The sequence below is a fragment of the Malus domestica genome, chromosome 12, assembly GCF_042453785.1.
Source record: "Malus domestica chromosome 12, GDT2T_hap1".
NCBI lineage: Eukaryota > Viridiplantae > Streptophyta > Magnoliopsida > Rosales > Rosaceae > Malus > Malus domestica.
The window spans coordinates 14,053,076-14,074,525 of NC_091672.1; the positions used below are offsets into that span (position 1 = coordinate 14,053,076).

The 21,450-nt window shown below is 36.4% G+C and overlaps 2 protein-coding genes across 5 annotated transcripts; one reads left to right on the forward strand and one right to left on the reverse strand.

The window, feature by feature from the left end:
• Positions 1 to 1,939: 1,939 nt before the first annotated feature.
• Positions 1,940 to 11,602, forward strand: LOC103449909 (alpha-L-arabinofuranosidase 1-like). 2 transcript variants are annotated; one of them, XM_070808945.1, is made up of 18 exons: positions 1,940 to 2,441; positions 2,884 to 3,090; positions 3,181 to 3,235; positions 3,981 to 4,192; positions 4,629 to 4,750; positions 4,857 to 5,010; positions 5,819 to 5,888; positions 6,673 to 6,818; positions 6,916 to 6,961; positions 7,056 to 7,108; positions 7,683 to 7,827; positions 8,070 to 8,188; positions 8,324 to 8,395; positions 8,476 to 8,579; positions 9,858 to 9,914; positions 10,043 to 10,241; positions 10,980 to 11,126; positions 11,267 to 11,602. In XM_070808945.1, exons 2-18 carry the CDS (start codon positions 2,917 to 2,919, stop codon positions 11,384 to 11,386), a joined length of 1,995 nt encoding a protein of 664 aa, XP_070665046.1. In that variant the 5' UTR covers positions 1,940 to 2,441; positions 2,884 to 2,916; the 3' UTR covers positions 11,387 to 11,602. The 2 variants fall into 2 exon arrangements, with proteins under 2 accessions (XP_070665046.1, XP_070665047.1); XM_070808946.1 differs by having other exon boundaries at positions 2,064 to 2,441; positions 2,846 to 3,090.
• On the reverse strand, positions 11,594 to 20,944 carry LOC103423306 (aladin). 3 transcript variants are annotated; one of them, XR_011573626.1, is made up of 15 exons: positions 20,709 to 20,933; positions 20,556 to 20,611; positions 20,253 to 20,414; positions 19,588 to 19,702; positions 19,397 to 19,496; positions 19,105 to 19,288; positions 18,716 to 18,770; positions 16,597 to 16,684; positions 16,420 to 16,495; positions 15,773 to 15,872; positions 14,373 to 14,460; positions 13,206 to 13,257; positions 12,236 to 12,373; positions 11,973 to 12,060; positions 11,594 to 11,817 (listed from the first exon to the last, which is right to left on the reverse strand). XR_011573626.1 is itself a non-coding variant. In XM_029090788.2 (14 exons), exons 1-14 carry the CDS (start codon positions 20,764 to 20,766, stop codon positions 11,755 to 11,757), a joined length of 1,335 nt encoding a protein of 444 aa, XP_028946621.2. In that variant the 5' UTR covers positions 20,767 to 20,944; the 3' UTR covers positions 11,594 to 11,754. The 3 variants fall into 3 exon arrangements, 2 of the variants coding, with proteins under 2 accessions (XP_028946621.2, XP_070665048.1); XM_029090788.2 differs by lacking the exon at positions 14,373 to 14,460 and having other exon boundaries at positions 18,716 to 18,774; positions 19,109 to 19,288; positions 20,709 to 20,944; XM_070808947.1 differs by lacking the exon at positions 14,373 to 14,460.
• Positions 20,945 to 21,450: the final 506 nt, after the last annotated feature.

Genomic DNA, 21,450 nt, shown 5'->3' on the forward strand with positions numbered 1-21,450 from the left:
CTAATGGCTATGAAAATTGTCTTCGTATTGAAGGGGTCCCTTAAATTCGACAAAAAAAAAAAAAAAAAAAAAAAAAAAAAGAGGAATGGTCTCCTAAAACAACCCCGCGAAAAAGGGTGCTTCACGAGATAAACTCTCCGATCCGATCCGATCAGGTTATTTTGTTACGTAAAAAAGCAAACTAAAGATGAAAAGGACAAAAAAGACACTGCCTTTTCTTTTCTTCGAACAAACGATAATATACATGTTAAGGGGCGAGTTTAACTTTATAATGGTTAGCAATAATATAGTTCAAATTCGAACAAACAATACTATCTACACTAAGGGAGTGAGCTCAGCTTAGCCTCATAATAGCTAGCAATAATGTGGTTCAAATTTGTTTTTGGCAAAAAATAAAATTAAGATTCATCACTTATAAATAAAGAAGAATAGTACTAGATGGTAATGCTAAGTGACAAACAAATATTGATTTTATTTATTTTGGTTGGAAAGGACAAGACAAATTAATTGTATCCCAATTCCATAAACGATGAGGATGAGAAGGATGAGGGGGAATGTTCCATCTACGGCAGGTGCCTGCGCGCTTACCTTTGTACGTCAGGCGGATGAATGTTTGTTGGGGATAAGGGTTAGGTGAGGCAGCAGATTTTTCTATCTGTGTATGCGTTGGAAACACGAGTCGATGCATTATCAATATATTATTTGACTTACACTTGTACATGCCTTTCACGTTAAGACAAAAAAAAATAAAGGGTAAATAGCTAAAATGGTTCCTGAAATTTGCATAACTTATCACTTTAGTCTCTGAGATTCCAAATCGATAAAAGTGGTCCCTGAGATTGTTCACCATCCATCATTTTGGTCCTTCCGTTAAAAATTCCGTTAAGTGTCCCGGAGCTCATGCCCAGAAGTTTGGACAACTTTCAAAGCTTCGTTACTCAATCGTTTCTTAATCAAATTCAACCCATAATATATCAAAATGAAGATAGAAAAGTGTAGAATAAGATTATACCTATTTCAAAGCCCAATGGTTGCCGAAGATGGCCGGAAAATAGCCTCAAAGTTGACTGGTCCGAGTGAAAACTTGAAAACTCGCCGGAAACTAGGTAAACTTTAAACGTTCATAACTTCTTCAATACTCAACGAAATCAAGTGATTCAAAAACGAAAAGCATACTTCTCGACGAGACGAAGAGAATGGTACCTTTTTTTACGGCTAACTCGCTATGGTTTGGTTGGAAAAATGACTCGAATGTGGCTAACTCAAGACCAAGACAACCACTTTCGAGTCTTTTTCCAACCAAACCACAACGAGTTAGCCATAAAAAAAAGGTATCATTCTCTTTGTCTAGTCGATAAGTATGATTTTCATTTTGATATATTATGGATCGAATTTGGTTAAGAAACGATTGAGTTACAAAGCTTTGAAAATTGCCCTTGTCCAAACTTCCGGCCAAGAGCTCTGGGACTTTTAACGGAGTTTTTAACCGAAAAACCAAAATGATGGATGGTGGACAATCTCAGGGACCACTTTTATCGATTTGGAATCTCAGGGATCAAAGTGATGAGTTATGCAAATCTCATGAACCATTTTGGCAATTTACCTAAAAATGAATTATGTCCAATATATTAACTTCATGAGTATAATATCAATATATGAATTATATTACTATAGCAATAGTGTTATAAGTATCAAAAGAAAATTGTCTGTTGAAAGAATACATTTTTCAATGACTATTTTCAGAGCAACATTGGATATATTATTTGGGAGCATTTTTGCTCACCGACATAACTAGGGTGTATGTTCATCATACATCTAATCATTTGTTATGTGTCATTCACCTAACTCTAGCTAACCTTTACATTAAATGTTACTTTTTCAATTTTGAAAAAAATTAACCAAAATTAATTAAAAAGACACTTGATAGATGATTAGATGCATAGTGAATACACACCAAAATTTAGAATGATGAGCAAAAATGCACCCATATTATTTTCTCTCGGGTGGGACCGTGCCAGTGGGACGCACAAGATTTCTTAGCAAATCGAAATGTCTTTAGTTTTGGTTTTGGTTGTAATCCACTTCCGCTTCCTCAGACGGGCGGGCAGTCACTGAGCCTGGCTAGCTTCATTGCTTGCTTGCTTTTGCTTGATGGCCTCTGCTCTGCATCTGCTTACGTGAAAGCAAGGCAAACCCCCCGATACTCCTCTCTCTCTCTCTCTCTCTCTCTCTCTCTCTCTCTCTCTCTATATATATATATATAGCACCAGCCACCAGATAAAAAAACACAGACCGAGTCACCGAGTGAACACACTCTTCTTAGCACTTTTCTGCATGCCTCTTGGAAATATCGATTTTATAAACCAATCTTTCTTTCTTTGATTGGAGCTTGGAGTCTTGGAGACCAACAGCAAGAAAAAAAGCGACAAGAGATTATTCAGGTAATTTGTTTGCAGAGTTTTTGAAATGAAATCCACCATCCTTGTGGGTATTCTGTTGGGTTTTTTTATTTTAATTTAAACAAAAATATATTTATATATAGACTAGTTTGAGTTGAATAAATCAATGGTTGTTGGAAGAAATTGTCCTTGATCAGTTCAGTTGGTCAACACAGCATTGCAGTTGCTTAATTCATGTTAATTGTATTAGTTTGATTGAGCTTCTGTGTATAGTATAGCTGCTTTGCCTTAATTATATCTGATTACCTGAAAGCGAGCACAGTGGCGATCTAGGATTCATGTACCCGACCCCACTTAGTGGAATAAGGCTTTGTTGTTGTTGTAAACCTGAAACACCATTTTGCACTTTCTGATTCTTCTTTCTTTCTGTTTAATTAATTGATCAGATGTAACTGAATTCTCTCGGTTATCGATACTTTATTAGGCTCTAGTCAGTATTGGTTGTGGAAAGTGCGCAATGGGCTCTTGCAAATCCCCTCACATTGTTCTTCTGCTATATCTCTTGCTTTGCTTCTTCTATCATTGTTTTGCCATTGGAGTTGATACGGACCAGACAGCAAACCTGCTTGTCGATGCTTCTCAAGCATCCGCACGCCCAATATCTGACACACTGTTTGGAATTTTCTTTGAGGTTCCATTACTCATCTTTGGTTTCACTTCCAACAAATTTAATTTAAAATTTGTGCAGAAGTATCAGATTTCTAAAAATTGTTCACTGCAGGAGATTAATCACGCTGGTGCTGGCGGGGTGTGGGCTGAGCTTGTAAGCAACAGAGGTTACTTCCAAATTCTCTGAATTCCAGCTAAATATAAAAGTGAAATTATAGCAAATATAGGGAAATGTTCGCTCTGTCTAGCAACATAAGATGCTTATTATTCTGTTGCTAGGTTGTAAATGTAGACCATGATTAGGTTATTGCGGCATGAATGTGTGGTTCAAAATCAGTCTGGTGACGTGAGCATCTTTTTTACTAGCAAGAGAGAATTGCCAAATTATAGTCAGCTTCTTAGAAAGGATCGCCTTCTTGCGAGATGTCTCACATCATTTGAACATTCAAGTTCTGAGATATCTAGCGAAGACGAGATACAGTCTGAAAAGACAAGATTTTATATGTTTCTGTCAGCTCACACTTCAATGTGCAATTAGAGATGGACTAGGCTGTACTTCACGGAAGTCAATTTTCTTGTGTGAGTGTGGTTGGTGCACAATCGAGAATTTTTCTCCTTTTTTGTATGACACTGTTTTCCATCTTTATATATTTCACTGTCTGCATTGAATACATACTACCAGATCCCTCTTTTTTTCAACCCTTCAATTTTTTACCATGTTGTCAGTTTTAAGTTTGTCGAAGTTTATGAATGGCTTTGAATTATTCAGTATGAGGTTACAAATTTTTCGTTAAAATTATATCAAATGCAGAATGTACTGTAGCTAAATATCAAATACTACATGAGCTATACCGGTTCGTTATGTTAACAGGCTGTTTTAAAGCTGGGTTTCTCGATAACTTTTTCCCACAGGTTTTGAAGCTGGGGGACCTAACACTCCTTCTAACATTGATCCTTGGGCTATAATTGGGAATGAATCCTCTTTGATTGTGTCAACAGACCGTTCATCATGCTTTGACCGCAATAAGGTTGCACTCCGAATGGAGGTACTATGTGACAGTGAAGGCGCCAATAGCTGCCCTGCTGGGGGTGTTGGAATTTATAACCCTGGGTTCTGGGGCATGGTATGAACTTTTACACCTCGTCTGAATGGGTTCAGTTTTCCATATATCTTTTTCCTTCCTTCCTATGCGTTTCAGTTCTCCCATTTAAAAGTTGTGAAAGTTTTCCCCTCTGTCCATTTGAGTGGGATTTTTTTTTTGCACACTAAAGTTATTCGCTGTAATGCCTAACCTTCGCAACCTACACACACACGTATGGAAATGTTGTCGTGGCAGACTGGCTGGCAACATAAGCTGTGAATATGACCATTCATCAAGTCGATTTTTGCCAGAATTTGTGGTCATGTTCATCGTTTAGCAACATGACCATTTTTATGGCAAGATAACTTTACTCCACAGACAAGAATAACAATAACAGCCGACCCATATTTATATATTTTCTGCATTTGTTCCTTCTGGCTCTTTGGTACGGTCTTTTTATTTATGATTTTTTGTTCAGAATATAGAAAAGGGGAAGACCTACAGTGTTGTGCTTCATGTTCGTTCATCTGGATCAATCAATGTATCCCTATCACTGACGGGCTCAGATGGGTTGCAGAAACTTGCTGCTGCTAACATTATGTGCGCATCCTCTGTTCTGTTGATATTTTGCAATCAAACGTTCCTTACTAAAACAATTTTATTCCGCATTCAAGATTTAACTTTTGTATTTTCATTCTGTATGCAGCGCTTCTGGTTCAGAAGTTTCAAACTGGACAAAATTCCAGATTCAAATGGAAGCCCAAGGAACAAATCCTAATTCAAGACTGCAATTGACAACAAATAGTAAAGGGGTGATATGGTTTGATCAAGTGTCGGCCATTCCCTTGGATACACATAAGGTACCTTTTTTCTCCCCGAATTCATGCATGCTTGTGGCTTGAGATTGTGTCATCTCACTATTTAGATGTGTTTAATCACCTGATCCTTGTTTTTCAAGGTTAGTACAATTATGTGTGTGCACAAACACACACACACACACACACACACACACGCAACACACAAATATATTCTTGGGAATTGATTTTTGCACACCACTTATTTTTAAGCCATTGGATTGAACAAAGGGAGAATATAGGGCCCAAATTAAGAGGTGGATTCTGGTCGGGATTATGGGAAAATACATGAAGTTGTAGCCAAGACAAATGAAAATGAAATTTCTTGAGGCAATTGATAAGAAAATCCACATCAAATAAGTCATGAAAAGCTAATCTTGAGTCCACAGTTCACCTCTTTATTCATTGTCTGGTGGCTTGGGAGTCATGGAAAAAGTTGTGTGAGGAAGGAAATGTTAGTTGGGTGCGCCAGTATCTGTGGTACTTTACTTGGAGAGAAAAAGAAATCCATTCTCTCTTGAGGTACTTTTAGAAATAAAATTATGTTCTTATAACTAAAGTAAGAAACAGAATATTCTGGATTCTGTAATGTTATAAAAACATTTTATTGAAAAACAATTGAACTTAGATTTTACATTTTTCCTTTTTTGGGAAATTTGGTCATGTAATCTGGTGTTACTCAAAGTTTATGCCCATGTATATTGATTTGCCAACTTTCGACATGCTTACTTGTAAAGATTCAAACTTATTGATACTCTGATACATGCATTACTTATGTGTCGTTACTCATTAAGAATCAATTGATTTGGCTCAGGGACATGGATTTCGGAAGGACCTTGTCCAAATGTTGGCTGATTTAAAACCTCGGTTTTTCAGATTTCCAGGTAAATCGGGAATTACAACTTAATACTTGACTGCTGCTAAACTTGAACTTTTCATATATAACTCTCCCTTGAAAAGTATATGCATGCTGAAATATGCAAGCCGTGGTGAGGCCATCTTGCCCTCACAGTTTTTACAAAGAAACTTTTGGATATGTACTTATTTTGTGTTTCTATGTGGTTAATATTCCTAATTTTAGTTGATAAACAATTCATAATTTATACTATTGATATATGATTTAGTAGTGAATTTTCAAGGTTGGAAAGGATTAGCGATCTGACAGAAATATATCGTTGATGAAGAAATAAACATGATGTATTTATTAGCTTATTACTTGGAAATTAGTTACAATCATACTAAAAGTATGTATTTTCTATGAATAGCATGAAGTGAATGTCTATGCTATGGCAGGCGAATAGATGAACTTAACTATGTACATTGAATATGTACATATGTATCTTTGTGTGTGTGTGTGTGTGTGATCGAAAAGTTACTATGCAACACTTCTCAAATTTAAAAACTCGTACTTATCAAATAGATTATTTTAAATGCTGATGTTTCTGTATGTATTTGAACATGAAATTTGTTTTCCTTATTCTGGAACCTTTGTGCTTGCTGTCCTGACCTCTTGGACAAAAAAATAATCTAGGGACACTTTTTTAAATTCCAATCAGTGCTAAAATCCTTGATTTTTAGGTTAATAGATAATCATGTAAGCCTTATATGTCCACTGTTTCCTCAGAATTCAACCTAATACACTTGGGTTTCATTTTTATGTTCGGCTAGGTGGCTGTTTCGTTGAAGGTGAATGGTTACGAAATGCATTTCGTTGGAAAGAAACAATTGGACCCTGGGAGGAGAGACCTGGACACTTTGGTGATGTTTGGATGTACTGGACTGATGATGGACTTGGTTATTTTGAGTTTCTCCAAGTAGGTATCTTCTTGTTGTTGAGGAATGATCGGGGCTCCCAGTATAATGCTGGTACTGTATGTAAACCATTATTAAAAAAAACTTTTGTTTCTGCAGCTATCAGAGGACCTTGGCGCATTGCCAATATGGGTGTTCAATAATGGTACACTGTTTCTCAACGCTTTGCCTGTACTTTTTATAGTCATGTTTTTACGTTACTTTAGATATATGTCAGTGTTAACTTTCTCAATTTGCAGGAATCAGTCACAATGATCAAGTTGATACTTCCAATGTCTTACCATTTGTACAGGTATGCCTGATAGCTGACCATTTCTCCATAGATAATGGGTAACTGGCTTACTGTTACTAAAATTGATGTATCATTGAAGCAAATACATGCCGATGACACTTAAGTTTTTCAAAAAAATATGCTTAACCCATGAAATCTACGACTTAGCTTTGTGTGCTTTGGTGTACAACATAAAAGATTTACCAAATATGGGTGTCAAATGACTTCAGTGTTCTCAAAGCAAAACTTCATTATTCTCTTTAGAGGATATGCACCGCTTAAAATGTAGTGTCTCTTCTGTAGCCAAGTTGGGTTGCTTTGGTGAGGGTAGGGTAGAGATTCCAGCAGCAAATCGCCACTCGAGGAATACATCAAACATAGTGACAAACTGCAGTACAAAGCATGCAGTGCATTGGTCACTACTAGGAATTTCTGCATTAGGCTCTAACTTCTCAAACATAAAATAAATGGTTGTGGTGTCGATATCAAATTTATTGGATAACTTTTTTATTCAAGTCTTAATCTTGTTATTATGCACAGTATGTGCTGATAAATCTCAAATTGATCGATTACCTTTCACATTTCTTGGTTATAGGAAGCTCTTGATGGTATTGAATTTGCTAGAGGCAGTCCTAATTCTACATGGGGTTCTCTTCGTGCTAAAATGGGACACCCAGAACCTTTTGACTTGAGATATGTTGCTATTGGGAATGAGGATTGTAAAAAAACGAACTACCTAGGTTTGTATAATTCGCAGTTCATGTTTCTTGTTTAGAATATATACCTGATGTGGAATTTTGCTCTCGCAACACACGTTACACACCTGCTTGCATGTGACTGAGCCAATCATTTTTAACCCGTTGGAAACGGGGAAGAGGGACCTTGGATTTTCAATATTGTGATTCGATGTATCTGACATTCTTCTTTTTAAAATTAATTTTAACTCTCATCAAGACTTAAGCTTTCCCTCTCTCTTGACCAGGAAATTACCTTAAGTTCTATAGTGCTATAAGAAAAGCCTATCCTGACATCAAGATGATTTCAAACTGCGACGGTTCTTCTCAAAAGTTGGATCATCCAGCTGATGTGTATGATTTTCATGTAAGTATCATAACACCGCTACTTGTATTCCACTTGACAATAATCATCTTTACCATACAACGTATGGGGCCATAGAAGATTTGGCGACATGGATGACATTTGCGATAGTACTCTTACCCTCTGTTTTTTGTTTAGATCTATACATCTTCCAGCGACTTGTTTTCTATGGCTAATCATTTTGATCACACATCACGTGATGGTCCCAAGGTAGTTCACAAGCCTTTGTATGATTTAACCTGCTCCAAGTTCCTACCTATTTTTCTTTCTTAGTTTTCAATATGATCCAGGCTTTTGTGAGCGAGTATGCCGTGACTGGAAAAGATGCCGGAACAGGAAGTCTTCTAGCAGCATTAGCTGAAGCCGGATTTCTTATTGGACTGGAGAAAAACAGGTGTGTTGTACATCTACGCATAATTTTATATACTACTACTTTATAATATGATATATTTGCAAATACAGTATTTCTTCTCAAAGAAGTTAATTTCGTTCCTGCATTTCTGCATGTCACAACCATGTAGTGTGTTACAACATCTCCGTGTGTAAGACCAGCTGCACATCTGTTTATTGTCAATCGAAGAGTTCTGTTATTCCCAATCCCATAGAAATATTACTAGACTAAAGATGGCCAGTGCTTGAAGGTTGTCCAGGAATCTGATAAAGAAAGATGGTATTCATTAAATAGTTCCTCTCAGTGGCATGGATTATTGAGTAAAGTTAAGGTTGGAGGTCTCCTGATATACCTGAAGCATAGGAATGCTTTGGCAACTAGAAATTCTAATGTTTTTTCATTGTTCAGATTATAAATTCGAGTGTTTGAACAAGAGTTAGCTTTTATTATTTTAATGGTTTGTAGGGATGAAGGCGTCCAGATAATATCCATTTGTTACGGGTTGTCTTGATATTAACTCTAGCAGTAAATTGCATAATGAACTACTAAAATATGTAGAAATCGCAGTTTCTCATGATAATTTCACCTAATGCTATAGGCAAAGAGATAGGGGTGAGGATTGGAGATTAGGAAGTACCAAAAAGTCAATGCTTTTGTTACCTTGGATCTATCTTGCAAAAGAACGGAGAATTGGATGGAGATCTCAACCAATAAGACCAGCAATGCTTTATGGCATAGAATGTTGGGCGGTCAAGCATCAACATGTGCAAAAAATGAGTAGTGGAGATGAGAATGCTTCGTTGGATGTGTGGGCACACAAGAAAGGACAGGATTAAGAATGAAGATATACGAGGTAAAGTAGGGGTAGCCGCAATTGAAGATAAGATGAGAGAAAATCAGTTAAGGTGGTTTGGACAAGTGAATCGAAAACCTACAGGTGCTCCAGTTAGAAAATGCGAATATGAACTAGAGCCTCGGGGCAATAGGGGTATTGGAAGACCCAAGAACAGTTGGAAAGAGACTTTAAGAAAAGAAATGGAGTACTTGGAGCTAGCAGAAAATTTGGCTCTCCGGGATTCATACAGCCAACCCCATTTAGCGGGATAGGCTTTATTGTTGTTGTTGTTGTTGTGGTTTTTCATTACAGTTCCCTACCCTAAGTGTTTTCTTATGTACATGGGGATTCCGGGGTTGTCACCTTTGCATCTAATTTTAGCAAAAATGTTTCTATAATTGTTAAACTGGGCAGCTACTGAGTATTTTTTTTGTCTACGAATGCAGTGATGTTGTTGAGATGGCAAGTTATGCACCACTCTTTGTCAATACCCATGACAGGCGGTATACTTCTCCGCTTGTTCCTTTTGGCTAATTTAAATTTTACATATTAGGGTGGTTTTCAATGCTGTTTGCAAAAGAGGATCGATGCTGTTTAGTTATTACTAAATTGAAACTTGTCCGTCATCTAGGTGGAATCCGGATGCAATTGTCTTTGACTCCTCACAGCTTTACGGGACTCCTAGCTACTGGGTGCAATGTCTTTTCAACGAATCTAGCGGAGCAACTATTTACAACACAACACTCCAAACAAATTCTTCTACTTCACTTCTTGCATCTGCAATTTCGTGGAAAAACTCAAAAAACAAGAATACCTACCTAAGAATAAAGGTATTACTTTTTTTTATGTTTAGTTGAGATCGGTCATCCAACCTTTTGTTTTTTCTATGAATAACTTATAACATGTCAATACCCTTAAAGTGTTTATAGCCATTCTAATACGTAGTTGGACGGCCTAGAATAGAAACAAGCTCATTTATCACATTGTTCTTAAACTAGTCTGTCGTTTGTTGCTTCAGAATAACGTATATTATACTTTGTCTGGAGCAGTTGCTCTTTATTTTCGTTATAAATACTGTCCATTCTCTTTGAATTTGATCCTTAATAATTTAGCCCGTAAATGTTGTTCATTCCTAAACCCTAAACCCTAAACCCTCAATATTCTTCATTTTCTGCTCAATTTTGGAATTCCATACGTATCTTGTCTGAAGCAACTACATGTTTAAACTGTAGCTACAATAGGAATCTTTAAAAAATTATATAAGTATGTCGAACATCCTCCAAGGAAAAGGAAATAAATAATGAAAAATCATATTGCTCGGGGCATGTCAGTAATCCATCAACTTTTTCTTAGAGATGTTATAGTTCTGTAGTACAGTAGTGTCTTCATACAAATACATTAACATTTCTTGGAGAAGTGTCAATATCATTTACGCAGTCATCCATTGTTCTCTGTTATTTCTGTTTCGGCTTCTTTTTATCACCGAGTTGAAAACGGTTTCTACCAGTATGGTGCATATCGTATTCTGTGACGTTTCATTAATTTGTGATGATTATTGCCGTGCGCAGGTTGTGAACTTGGGAACCAACACAGTGAATCTGAAGGTTTCTGTGAATGGGTTGGAGCCAAATTCTATTAGTCCATCTGGATCGACAAAAACTGTGCTTACATCAAACAACTTGATGGATGAGAATTCCTTTAAAGAACCAAAGAAGGTAACTGAATCAACTTTGTATCGTTAATATTTTCCTTTGGTATCCTAAACGCTTGAATTCGTGGGAACCAGTGTTGCCTGCAAATTAGGATCAGAAATCAAGAAAGATAACAGTTGTGTGGGCAATGTAACTGAATGCAGGTGATACCGAAACAGAGCTTGCTGGAGTCGGCTGGTGAGGAAATGGAAGTTGTAATCTCCCCGCAGTCCTTCACCTCAATTGATTTGTTACTGGAATCTCTCTTTGTTTCTTCTATGTGAAAGTTAGGGATGAACATTGTATCGTGTCAATTAAGTCAAGTAAAATAACCCAGTTGCCAGTCCCAGCGTAATCATATGCAATAATCCAGTGTAATTATATGAAATAACCTCACAAAAACGGCATTTCTTAGTTGCTTCGGGCGCGTATATTTATTTGTAAATGTTGTGCACTTGGAATTGTTTAGAGGTGAAATGAAAGCAGTGGAATTGACAAAACCGGTTTCTGTAATTCATTGTGAGAAGGAACCCTTTCAACACTGAATAATCGTACCTTACAATAAACACTTCCCTTTCAGCATTGAAAAAAAGAGTGAAGTGAAAATAAGCTACAAAGTCTCCTAGTCACTGGAAACTCGGGCGGTAACAAACTAGGGAAGAAGATGGGAACGAGATATGAGAGGGTAGGTAGAGCAAAATCCACTACTCCAACACTGCAAAAGCAAAAGCACTAGTTTGTCTAAAATTTCATCATTTATTTTCGAGAAATCGATACAGAGACACACTTAAACGGATTATAGACAAGGGTTCCAAGTACCATGGGGTAAAGCAAAGCACACAACATTTGAGTACTAGGACTCGGACTTACCACAAAAAGCAATGGTCCCTGTTTAAACTTGTCATGAAATGAAAATGCCACTGGTTTTGGATTGTCTCCGGGACCTCTAATAAACCCACTGAATTCACATCATGGTAAATCGTTAGTAACACAAGGATTCATATCCCCTTTTTCAGCAAAATTAATTCAATGAACCGTGTATACACAGATAAAATGCATCATTCAGCCAATGTTTTAGAGAAAGAGAAAAAGTATGGTAACTACAATACAAACAATAAGAATAATCAACTCACATCAATGATGCAGATATTAGAGGGGTCCTCCTAACATCGTAAATGGCAATAAGACCCCGGTATAAGTCACCCCCATCTTTAAAAGATATAGCCAGTCGCTCTCCTGAAGCATCCCAAGCTATCTTCTCAATGCCTTGACTGAAGGAGATAACAACAAATCACAACTGTTTTGGACAAACATTACAATGTATATCTACCCCGATGTTTATTGCAATGCAACTATAATGTGAAATAATAAACCGTAAAGCTTTTCTGAAATTATTAGTTTGAGGACTGTTTAGTCCAATCAATATTCAATCCTCATAAAGAATGTTTAATCTCTTGTCCAAACTGAAACAGAAAGTCCAGGCAGGAACATAATACGAAGGAAACAAGAGCGGAAGGATGAAAACGATCGCAAACTGGAACCTTAAATCTATTCATTTACATATCAGGCAATATGCATAGCATAACCACGTCTACTTTAGTAACTACTTCTTTTCTTTCCTTTTCATTTTTTTGACTTTTTCTTTTGTTTTCAGACGGCAATTAGTAGCAAATGCATTGTCTTTGGGTACAGGAGTACATGGCAGCACACAGCACTGTGATCGCATAGTGAGGGGCAGTAAACATGATGGGTGAATGACAAAGTAAGATTTAATTCAGTAAGCATTATAAGCACTCCGAACCTGAAATGTTGAAAACCTGACTTCACCTCTGACTACCTAATTAAGGCAGCTGGCCCTCTTACTAGACAATTCAGGAATTAAGAAAATTAATGGGTACCATAAAATATTTAAAAAATGAAAAAAAAAAAAAAAAAGTCTCAAATTAACTCGATTACAACATCTAGCTTATCAAGAAATAATGCCAATAAAACTTTTCCAATCAACCCATGAAGACAGCCCATTAAATGAGATGTCGTTGATCAAACGCTCATAAAGCAATCCAAATAGTGAAAAATAAACAATAAAAATGAATTAATGTATACCTATTTGTTAAGGACATCATCTCTGGTAGTTCAACAGGTAATAAGTGCGCATCTGCAAAATTCAAACATCACTTTACCAGTGAGATTCAGAAATAAAATTCAAACATCACTTCAACAGGTAATAAGTGCGCATGTCAAAAACTGTTATTTGTCATGACACCGTTGACATTTGTTTCAAAATCGAATTTCACAAGTTCTTTTTCCTCATGACAACCATCACATTACCAATCTGTCAAAAGGAACGCAGTCTACATGAAAATGCTTCTTTAAAAAAATAAGTCAATATTAGCTCCCAAGGTTACACTGCTCCCACTAAGCAAGGAAATGTATTCAGAGAATTTTTATTCTTTTGAAATAAAGAAATCCTCGTATTGAAGGATATCACGGTGCAGATTGGGCAGGTTTTCCAACAAAAAGAAAATCACGAGCCTACACACTAAAGTGGCATCAGAAAAGGTTTTGACTCATTTATCCCACTGAAAAGTATTTTGTTGACATCTTCACTAGGCATATCACAAGATTCTTTCTACTTGCACCAAGCTGAGAGTCAGGTTCTATGCTCAAACTTCAGGAGTGTTATTAAAGTAGGAAATTATAACTAAATTGCTTGATTTACGCTCCTCATTTCTTAAGTTAACAGTCATTGTAATTGCTTGTTAGCTTGATTTACGTGTTGAAATTCTACAGCAGATTTTCAGAGAGATTTGATCCTATAAATAGCTCATGAATTCCATTCATTGCAAATTGCAATACAATAAATAGATTGTTCTCCCTTTCTGAAGTTTTCCTTTTCAACAGAGAATCTGAGATCATAAAGACAAATGCAATTTTCAATCTTTGGATGTCTTAATAACACTAGACAATACCCAAGTACTACCTCAAGTAATATAGATATCAGTTTAAGATTAAAAGCTTCCTCCAAAGCACTAAAATATTGTTGCTGAGCTTTTTTCTCAAATTTCATATTCTATATCCACAGTTTTGCTTTCTTTCCGAGATTTCTCGAACTATTTTCCACTAGAAAGAAGAGAACCTTAATTATTATTCAAAACATCTTATATGTTAACTTCTTATTCAAAATATTGATAACTCTTATATTTCATGCATTTATACCATCCATTTCTAGTCTCTTTGTGATGTTTTTGAGTTAAACTGGTTGCATTTTACCTTATTTTGTGTTAATGTGCGGTTACATGTACTTCAGGATCAATTTGAAGGCAAAAGAAGTGAAAACATGCCATTTTTGTAGCTGACCCTGTTCAAACGTGGAGAGAAGTTTAGTGGCCTGTTTTGAAGCTCAAATAAAGAATCCAAGACGAATCTGGCTTGTTAGAAGACCAGGAGCAAAATGGGAAAGGAATTTGAGTATCTAGCCTGCTTTGGAGAAGCCAAATAAGGAAAAACGTTCAAAACTTTGGCTTAATGGTTGGGATCACCTTGCAATCAGCTATAGCCCCATTTAGCATATAAATACTAGGGTTTCAGATCACTTTTAAACAAGCCCCCTTGGGGGTCGCCCAGAGCTCTCTCTTCTCTTTCTTCAAGCTTTCTTCCAAAAACAAAACCCTATTTCCTTTCACCATCCCCTGACACCGAAGAAACCACGCAACCGCGCTGTTCTTGAAGGGGGTTTCTTCTATGAACTTTAATTTCACTCATATTGTTTTTTATATTTATATATTATGTAATCATGTTGTGTAATTAAGTTCATAGCTAGGGAATTCGATGTAGCCTTGCAAACCTATTCTGTGTTATTAAGTTAAAGTATTCAAATTACCAATCTGTGTTCTTGTTTCATTCACTGATTTTATAGTATAATTTGTTTGTTAATCTTAATGTTTGATCACCATTAGGGCTGCTTATGAATTATTTGATCAAGGTTATAGTACACATCATGCTTAATCTTGGTGGACATGTGAATGAATGAAGAAACTGCTATGCATACATCTTGCCATGTGATTTCTTTGGTTCTTTGAAGTTTTCTTGTTTTTAATGATTTCTTATTTGGTAATCTAAGTTGAACATCACAACTAGGTTGCAGATTAGGAGTACTTGATCACAACCACACATCAAATGGATGATCATAAATGAGTAAAACGAACCCTAGTCGCAGATTGGAAAGTTGAATGCGTTTTGACTTAATTTTCATAGAATTGACTTGTAATGGTGAAATCGGTATCCCTAGTTCCATTCCCATTGTTTCTGAATCATTCTATTATTCATATTTACATTCTCTTGCATTTTAAGCTACTTTAGCTTTCAAAACAAAAATCTAAATTCAGTTTTCATTTTCATTGCTTAGTTAGGGTTCACATAAAGCTAGTAATTTGTAGGGTTCTAATCAGCCATGTGGTTTGACACCCTTACTTGTGCCATTATACTATCCTTATATTTGCACTTGAAAGCAACACAACAAATATCTTATATGCCTTTTGTTAGGTTTCCAACAATTTTTTCATGTCCATAAGTTGGAAAAAAAAAAAAAAAAAAAAACAGACAATAAATAGAGATAAAAAGGCAATAGATGTCAACGCACTCAAACATAACTTTCATCTAAGCTCACATACCAAGTGATGGAGGCTTTGAAGCAAAGTGAATTGAACCCATGGTTGAAGATTTAGAGAAAGCGAGAAGTATCATACGCCCATCAGGATCCCATGATGCTCCCTAGTATAACAAGACACAATGAGTATAAGTATAAATAAAAAGGTAAAAACTTCGACCAATAAAGTGCTTTCAGTTATGGAAATGTGCCATTAAATGCGATTCATGAGTAAGTAATTAGTCATAATGAGTATAAGTATAAATAAAAAGGTAAAAACTTCGACCAATAACGTGCTTTCGGTTATGGAAATGTGCCATTAAATGCGATTCATGAGTAAGTAATTAGTCATACGGAAGAGAGAGAGAGAGAGAGAGAGAGAGAGAGAGAGAGAGAGGTGCAAAAGGTGGGGGTAGCCTAAACTTAAAAAATCTTGCAAGGAATTTGAGGTGAACACCATAGAATTTCTATGCAGCACAAAATGGACAAAAAATAAAATAAAAGAAAACAGGAGAAAAGAAAAGAAAATACAGAATAATGGACCATAGGCTGAGACCTCAATCATCAAAATGTTTTTATAGCAGTATGTAAGGGTCATCAATTTAGAAAATAGAAAATCAAGACAAAAAATTGCGTGCAACAACAAATTAGTTAGATGTCAATTTTGTTTACCTTGACGAAGCCACTAGTTGAAGACCATGGTTCAGATGTCCATGTGTTTGTCTCCCAAAGATAAAATGTTCCATCACTGAAAAAGAATAGAATGATCATCTTGTTCATCCAAAACTGTCCCATTTTCAACTAAGATTAAGAAATATAAAAGTGCAACTGGTCAAATGATGAAAGTACAATTTTGCCGAAAAAAAGTAATCCCCAGTTGGCGACCACTTCAGCATTGAAATGCCACCTAGTCCTCGTCTAATAGGTGTCCCAAGCCCTGAGAAACCAGTTAAGGAAATGAAATCATAAATTTCGAAATAAGAGTGTACTTTTTCTGCTTCAAGAAATAAAACCATCTTATCACTAATCAGAAAAAATTTTAAATTTAAAATAATAGATCCTGGCTAGAGTGGTTTGGGGGCAAAGAAAGATCCATAAATATTCACTCAGTAATGCCAGTCTGCTCGAGCATAAGCCGCTTTTAGAAAGCACTTCCTATAATGTTTTATAAAAGCACCAAAAACACAGCATAAGCACAAGAAAAAGAACCTAGGCAATATACCAAATAATTCATTCCTTTTTTAAAAGAAAAGCAAATGCCAGCTTTTAAAAGCAGTATCAAATGAAGTCTTTGCCTTTTGTTGTTTTTGCCCAATCTTCTGAGTATCTACCAAATCATTCATTGAAAAGGATTCATTAGTAGTTTACTAACCAGTCTTCCTTTTGTCAGTTCTCCATCAGTATATGTAACTTTTTTATGATTAAGTCGCAAATACTTGAGGTTTAAGTTGAGTAAAAGTAAACCAAATCAAGTTATTTTGACAGAAAAACGAAATCAATAAATTAGCTACAATCTGTCCCTTTACAGCATGGATGTTTTAACATGAGTGTGTGTGTGTGTGTGTGTGTTGTTAAGAAAGAGACAATTCAAAGCTAACAAACAAGATAAAACTACAAAGAGTGTGTTGTCAAGAAGACGACAACAACAACAAAGCCTAATCCCAACATTCAACGAAGCATTCTCATCTTCACTACACTCATTTTTTGCATGTGTTGATGCTTGACCGCCCAACATCCCTGCCATAAAGCACTGATGGCCTTACTTCCGTCCTATAAAATTTTCCCTTGAGCTTTAGTGGCATACAACGGTCGCACAACACACCCGATGCACTCTTCCAATCATCCATCCAACTTGAATTCTGTTGTCAAGAAGACCACTACAGAAAAACAAAAAGAAAAGCCAGCAAAGAAACAACGGAACAAAAAGCCTCTCCCAGGGCAGATCAAAAACAGATAGCTGAGAAAGATCAACCCCCGAACTCATTGGATAGACAGCCCATAGCATGGACCAAAACTGAACTTTTTCTTAAAGCTCCTTACCCAACTTATTTTCATATCACTGAACAGCTTATGCCAAGGTAACGTCAAAGGGAAATGATGGAAAGTATAAACAACCAATTCCATATTCTTCTTACATATTAGCACACCAATTGGGGGCAGAATAGAATTTGACCTTCTTCTTTGGACCATGTCACAAGTATTCACCTTATTGTGATCCACAAGCCAAGACAGAATATTAACCCTAGAAAGAGCTCTAGATTTCCTGATCACACTATAGGCGTGAAACGAGGCACTGAGCCTGAATTACAAAATTCGGAAAAATAAGACGTGCTGGGAATCTAGTGAATGGCAACATTTTCAGGAACATCCAATACAGAAGATGACTCTTCCACCCAAGCCTCATTCAAGTTTCTCTTCAAACCAAAAGTCCAGTTCCTCAAACTACTAGAATAGTCGACGATGCTAGAAATGTCTTTATTAGGAAACCTGGGCATATTTTCAAGCCTGAGAAAAAGAACATTCAGAACATTTCCCCAACCACACGTCTTCGCAAAACTTATTTCTTCCTCCGTTTCCTGCAACAAACTGGGAGCAGCATAAGAAAGGAGCATGCCTGTGGGAAGTATCTTTCCATGGGTTATGACTAGAGCCATGTACCATAATCGCACCACTTTAACATCAATCCTTGATTGAAGTTTCAATACAATGAAAGAATAAAGATGGAGGAAGGGTCAAAGGAGTATCTATTACTTACCAGTAATAATTCTAGAATGGTTGTTGTAATGTAGTAACTAACGTGCTAAAGCTGATTAATGAAACATTAAATAACACAGAAAACACACAACAATTTCATGTAATAGCCAACAAAGTCATTCAGAAAACTTGAGAACACTTTTGACGGTGAGCATCCAAAAGAGAACACATAGAATGTTAGTAGCAATCAAAGCGGGTGATATATGATGAATACCTTGAGAAACATCCCATATGGTAAATGATGAGCTCTCATAAGAACCAGATGCCAAATATGTAAGTACACATCAAGGAAATCTCATATAGCACGACTGAACAAAGTGTGAAATTAATCTGAAAATAAAGGCTCTTTTCCTGCTTGAGAATATCCCTATGTATAAAATGAAAATTGATGCCACAACATAATACTGTAGAGAAAGTATTTTTTTTGTGAAAAACGGCAATACAATGCAAAAGGAAAACAAAAATATAAAGTTTTGTCAAAACATTTGATAAAGTTTGCAGATATGGATGACAGTGATAAATTGCAGGAAAGCCTCCATATTCATGTAATGTAGAGTCTCCAAAGTTTAACCACAATTGAAAATCAGAATAGAGACTGTTTGGATATCTTCCATCAGGACTCCATGACAACGCACTAATCTGTTCCTCATTATGAGTTCGAAGAAAATCCACCAAAGTATATCGAATTCCAGAACCTCTGGAGAGAGTGCCCAGGAAGGAAGAAGACCCAGATCTGATAGACGCTGCACTTCCCGGGAAAGAAGCAGCCCAAATGCAAATTCCACCTCTGAAATCAAACACATGCAACGAGAGAAATTCAGTCTTACAACTTACAGCCTGTCTAAATATATAAAATGTAGATATAGATCTTGAGCAGCAAAATTGAGGTACTTGCTTGCATGCTACAGCAAGTTGTCTCCCACCGTTAGGCCTCCACTCAAGTACTTTGACCTCTCTCTGGGATTCATTGGCCAAAATGCATGGCTCCTTCCCTTCTGTTAAAGTATAAATTGCATTGGCAAGCCAACAAAATTACCAGAAAAAAAACTGAAATAATTGAAAGCAGTAAATAGTTAAGCATCTAACCTAAATCCTCGAAATCACGAATTATAACTTGATTGGGGCCAGATATAAGCGCTACGACATGTTTATGTTGGTGCCAGCTCACTCCTTGAAGATCAACTTCTGGTAATAAATTTACCTGCAAGTTAAGTAAGGATGTTTAAGAAGCCTTTTACCACTTCCTCAATTACATGTCTTTGGCCTATCCTACAAGCCTTCTAATGTACCGATAACACAATGTATTCGTAGTTGTGGCCCCAACTCTACGAATTTATGATACGGTTCAGGCAAGGAATTTCAACATTTACTTATCAGGTGTACGGATAATTAGGGTCAACTTGTAATTCAATGGTCACATCAACATTCAATGAATTTTTACGGGTACATGTCTTAACACCAACGGACACCTGGACAGTGGCACAAAATGAAATCCCAATTTAAAGAATACTGGATACTACACTTGGATTATTTGCAAGTCTTGCCCAATAATTCTCATGCTCAAGATGATATGTGCAGTGTTATTTAGATAACCCCTAACTCGATTCCCATGGTAATCACTCAGCCCAAAGGAACATACACTAATTCAACAACCATTCATGCAATGTAGCTGCAATTCTGTTAGATCACTGAAAAAACAGTTTAAAATTAATTGGGTAATTAGTAAATGTAGAAAAGAAAATATATCATACATGATTAGGGCGGAAGAGAGGAGTGAGGTTAATAATCCCCTGCAAATTTTTTAGAAATCCCTTTGTTGGAGATGTGGTTACAACCTGCTCGGCATCATGGTCGGGACTCGGGGGCTGCACCAGCTGATCCGATTGAAACGGAAGTGGGCTGAATACCATTCCCTGCACACGGAGAACTCCAATGTCACATCAACGGCCAATGTATACGACCCACCCAACATAAATTAAATAGATACATATATATATAGAGAGAGAGAGAGAGAGAGAGAGAGAGAGAGAGAGAGAATTTGTAGGTTTACTAACAAGAATCTTTCCATAAGTGTCCTTGGCTACATCGTCCGAGAGGCTCTCAGCAGTGACTGCAGATAATTATGCAGCAATATCAGTATGTTTGTGTGTGTGTGTGTGTGTAGAGAGAGAGAGAGAGAGAGAGAGAGAGAGAGAGATGGTACTGACTGAGGTCGCGATTGATTTCGCAAATGGTGACAGAACCGGGATGAGGAAAGGAAGGCATTCGTGGTCCTCTTGGAGGAGATGAGCAGTAGAGTAGGGTTTTGCCCTCTTTCTTTCGATTCCTCTGAAATGCTTAACCCCTAAATTGCAATGGCCACTATCTTTTTCTGCCCTCCCGCTCAATCCACCTCGTCATGGTTTGGTTTTGATTCCATTTTGGAGCTCCGTACAGATTATTTTAGACGAATATAATAAAGATTTTTTATATTAGGATCCACAAAATGTTGAATGCACATCACATTAAAATTTAATATTAATGACTTATTTACTCTATTATGCAATGACAATTTTGACCTTATTAGGTTAAAAAATAATAAAAAAATTATAAATACATCCCAAATCACTTTTAACGTATTATTTATCTACTTCAACTATCAAAAATCCCTCCCACCCTCCATTGTTGAATAAAACTCTAAGCAATGAAACTACAAACATGTTGATTGAGAAAAATTATTTTTGACAAATGAAACACGAAACTAGTGTTTCGAAAGCTTTGAAATCATTATTATTATTATTGAAAAAACATTCAAATGAACCTAAACATTTTTTTCAAATCATTCAATTTGAAATCATTCGTCCAACTAACGTTCAGATAGTTTGAAATCATTCGGCAAAATTAAAAATGAGTGTTATAAGATTTGAGAAATGTGGGGTATATAAAAAATATGGGATGTATGTAGAAAAT

What these genes read in the sequence shown, in the direction of transcription:
- LOC103423306 (XM_029090788.2), bottom strand. Translation starts at nt 20,766, where the DNA reads ATGCCTTCCTTTCCTCATCCCGGTTCTGTCACCATTTGCGAAATCAAT. An exon ending in CTCTCTTCCGCCCTAATCAT is followed by an intron (nt 19,703 to 20,252) that starts GTATGATATATT and finishes CTTAACTTGCAG; the next exon opens with GTAAATTTATTACCAGAAGT. An exon ending in CAACTTGCTGTAGCATGCAA is followed by an intron (nt 19,289 to 19,396) that starts GCAAGTACCTCA and finishes GTTTGATTTCAG; the next exon opens with AGGTGGAATTTGCATTTGGG.
- LOC103449909 (XM_070808945.1), top strand. Translation starts at nt 2,917, where the DNA reads ATGGGCTCTTGCAAATCCCCTCACATTGTTCTTCTGCTATATCTCTTG. An exon ending in TCGGTTTTTCAGATTTCCAG is followed by an intron (nt 5,889 to 6,672) that starts GTAAATCGGGAA and finishes ATGTTCGGCTAG; the next exon opens with GTGGCTGTTTCGTTGAAGGT. An exon ending in ATTGGACTGGAGAAAAACAG is followed by an intron (nt 8,580 to 9,857) that starts GTGTGTTGTACA and finishes CTACGAATGCAG; the next exon opens with TGATGTTGTTGAGATGGCAA.